This window comes from Corvus brachyrhynchos, unplaced genomic scaffold (assembly GCF_000691975.1).
Source record: "Corvus brachyrhynchos isolate BGI_N302 unplaced genomic scaffold, ASM69197v1 scaffold661, whole genome shotgun sequence".
In the NCBI taxonomy this organism is placed as follows: domain Eukaryota; kingdom Metazoa; phylum Chordata; class Aves; order Passeriformes; family Corvidae; genus Corvus; species Corvus brachyrhynchos.
Genome location: NW_008236246.1, coordinates 1133601 through 1137245, shown reverse-complemented (window position 1 = coordinate 1137245; position 3645 = coordinate 1133601). Strand labels below are relative to the sequence as shown.

The following is a 3645-nucleotide window of genomic DNA, read 5'->3' as shown; positions in this document are numbered from 1 at the left end:
CAGCCACAGCGGCGCTCTCAGGAGCTTGTTGAGGGGAAAACGAGTCCGTCGTTCCCTCTTTGTCCCTCCTACCTGACAAGCAAGGAAACAAGCCTGGGAGCCAGCACAACCTCCAGCGCTGTAGGCGCGAGAAGCTCTGAGCTGCACGGGCCGGCCTGCCAGCGCAGTTTGGTTATGTAAGTCTGTGAGATAAAGTAGTAAATCGATTGTCCTTTCTTTTTTAGATGCCTGTGACCGTGGGCCCGTATGGGCAGTCGCAGCCCAGCTGCTTTGACAGAATAAAGATGGGTTTCATGATGGGCTTTGCAGTGGGCATGGCTGCAGGAGCGCTGTTCGGCACGTTTTCCTGCCTCAGGTACGCCAAGGAACTGGCTTCCACAGACAAGTGGTGAGAGGGCAATAGCCAGAGAGAAATGGCCGTGCTGTGGGGTTGGGAAGGGATTTGTTCTGGTCCTGTGCCAGTCCCATGAGTGGAACTTTGTCTGGGACTCCAGCTACTGCAGTAAGCCCTGGGCTCCAGCAGGTGAGTCTGGTGCTGGCAGGGCATCACCTCTGGGTCCCCCATATGCCGGGAGTTCACAGGTTCACAGACCTTTTCTTACCTCTTGTAACGGAGGTTCATTGGGAAGCTGAGGCTGTGGAGGATCAGCTCCAGGAGAAACTGGATGAATTGCCTGTGCAGATACATGTGCAGCCCTCTCCTGGCCCTAAAGCTTCCTGAGGTGCTCTGTAAGCTCTCAGTGCCTCTGTTGTGGTCCCTTTGCGTGTCCCATGCCCTGCACAGAGGCAGTTACCAAACTACCCCCGAGTCTGAACTGCAGAGCCGTGGCTGGTATTGGCACAGTCCCACTGTGCAACGGAGAGGGGATTTATTCCACCTTCCCCTGGGGCTTGCCAGCATGCTGACATGAAAACAAGCCATGCTTGCTGCTCTGTGTTTGCTCTGGCACTGCTGACTGGCTTTGCACATCACCTATGACAAAGAATCACTGAAGTCAGCTCTTTCATACTTAGCAGAACTCTTTCTGTTTGATAGTTTTTATCTGTGATTAAACAAGGGCAACGATTTCATAGTGAGGTGAAGGAGGAAAAGGCACAAAGTCTAATCCAACGGGAGTTTGAAGTTTTCCATTCCCTCTCAGTTCCCAGAGGGTATTTGTAAGCAGCACAATGCTGGTAGAGGATGCAGATCTAGGGGATTTAGAAGAACCAGTGAGAGTGGTTCTGTCATACTTGAATGACACATACTTCTGCTGTACCACTTTTGAGGGAAAAATCTCATGTTTTAAGAATGAAGTGCATGAAATTCCTTAGACCCTAAAGTCACTGCAGTGCTTAAAAGCCAAATACTACAAGAGTTTCTTGAGACAGAACAATTCTTTTTGTTTCAGTCTGACCTCAGTTAACTGAAAACTGGAGAACAGAAACACCTTTTGAAGTTTCTAGGTCTTTCAGGTGTCCTGTATTAAAAACAGAGTCAGTAGTAAATAGAAAGATAATTTTAAGTTGGTGGTATAAAAAACACTGCCAATGCAGCTGGAGAGGATAGCAGTACAACAGCTCAGACAACTCTTTTTGTACTCTGGCAAGTGAAATACTGGGACAGCACTTTTTTTTCCCCCCGTATTAAGGGTATTTGGGAGACCAGGATGCAAAGCTATTCCTGCTAAGGGTATGGCAGGAAGGTTCCACTGCAGGTAAAAACACACATGGGCCATTGGTGAGGGCCACCCAAGAGCCCCTGCAGTAGTGCAGGGCACTGCAGCCAGTCTCTGTACAATTGCCCAGATTTAGACTGAAGAAGTATACAATTTGCAACCATGAGCTGATTGTCTCAGATGTTTTCGGGTGCATGTCTGTGACCTGTCAGGTTTCAGCTTTTATATAATCCCTGTGGTTTTCTTTATCTCAGGATTGGCATGAGAGGACGAGAGCTGATGGGTGGAGTTGGCAAAACGATGATGCAAAGCGGTGGGACGTTTGGGACATTCATGGCCATTGGTATGGGAATACGCTGCTAACCTGGAGTTTGGGATTTATCCCAGAGTGCCCCCACCCAGCCATTCCTCCTCTGTATGATAATAAAATCTTTAGACACCTGAAGTGAGAGCTCTTCGTGAAACAGCACAGTCCTACCCTCTGTGCTCTGCTGATTGTAAGCATGCTTTTTACAAAATTTCTACTTTCCTCCCATCTCTTACTCCCAAAACAATGAGAATTAATAATCATTTTTACTACATTAAAGGTCCTGTTTTACAGATATAAGTACACCACACAAGTTTCTCCCTTTGGCACTTGGGCAGCTCACATTCCCATGTGGATGTGGAGCTGCTCTGGGGTCCTCATGCATTCCTGAGTCTAGGAAAGTTAGATGGTGGGTAATTCAGACTAATGATCAAGTTTCTCTCCTCTTGCAAAAATAGGTGGCTTGAAGGTGGCCCCATTTCTGAGTTCCAGGTGTCATGGGGCAGATGCCCCCAACAGAGTAAGGGGGCCCAGGATTCAGGCAGGTCCCGTAAGAGCTGTACTCCCAGAAACAGAGCCTTTTCCTACATTCTGTTTTAGCAGGCCTACAAGGTGGTCAGCACTCCCCCAGGAGAGCAGGGAGAATCACTCCTGCAACTCAGCAGCCCCAGAAGCACTGCCTACACCTGACCTAGGAAAGGGTTGTTGGTGGTGTACTCTTCCATTACTTGCTTTTTGAAACAAGGCCTCTCTCTGCTCCTCCTTTAGTTAAGGGAGACACATGAGCAGCAGCACTACCTCAACCAGCACCTGGTACAAGTGCCTTTTCCCGTTTTTAAGGCAGAAACACATTCACCACTCAAAGCCTGTTCTCAGGTCAAGCACACCTAGAGAGCAGCTTTACTTCTTCAGCTGTGTTACTCTTCCCAAGATCCTGCTGTAGTATATTCCCAGCCCCTCTCCACCTTTGCCTTTTGCCTGCTCCCAGTTCCTTGATTAAGGACAGGCCCTTGCCTCACTGCAGCTCAGGCACAGCTACAGCCCCAGGGGCTGCAGAGCACGTCCTCTCCCCACACCACCATGGGAACACCAGCAGCATTGCTGCCTGCCCCACCTTCGCCCACCCCCGAGGAATGTTCTGTTCTCCCTACTCTCTGCCTTGGTCAAACAGCTTTTCTTAGTGGTTAAAAAGGCCAGGGATTGAAAGGGCAAAGCACAGGGGCAGGCTCCCTCTAGAACCCAGACTGAAAGCCAATGTAACTGACTCCTCCAGCCCCAGGACTTGTGAAGAATGGGGGGAGTGGAGGTGGGCAGGAGGGACGGATCGCTGGCTGCCTGAGGAAGATAAGAGTTGTGGCTAGGTCCTCAGCAACCACGCACGGGGGGCTGGGAACAGCTCCTGCATGTACTCTCTGAGCACATGATATCCCATGGTATACCTGGATACTGTACAGTGGGATCCCAGACATCTGGTACTGCACAGCATCTGTCACCTCCAGGCCTAAGCCCACACTGCTTAAATCACACTGGGAGAGCAGAGAAATAAAGCTTCATGAAGGCCTTTTTAAGAGAATTTTATTTGAGTGGTTCTTACAAAGATTGTTGCAATATGAAAGTCTTTGATAGAAATATCAAGCTGTCTTGTCAAACACACTGAAGTAACCCAAAAATATATTTCAG

The 3645-nt window shown here is 49.1% G+C and overlaps 1 protein-coding gene across 1 annotated transcript; it reads left to right on the top strand.

Moving 5' to 3' along the window:
• Positions 1–190: 190 nt before the first annotated feature.
• Positions 191–2103, top strand: ROMO1 (reactive oxygen species modulator 1). Its single transcript, XM_008643485.2, has 2 exons — positions 191–355; positions 1913–2103. Exons 1-2 carry the CDS (start codon positions 225–227, stop codon positions 2019–2021), a joined length of 240 nt encoding a protein of 79 aa, XP_008641707.1. The 5' UTR covers positions 191–224; the 3' UTR covers positions 2022–2103.
• Positions 2104–3645: the final 1542 nt, after the last annotated feature.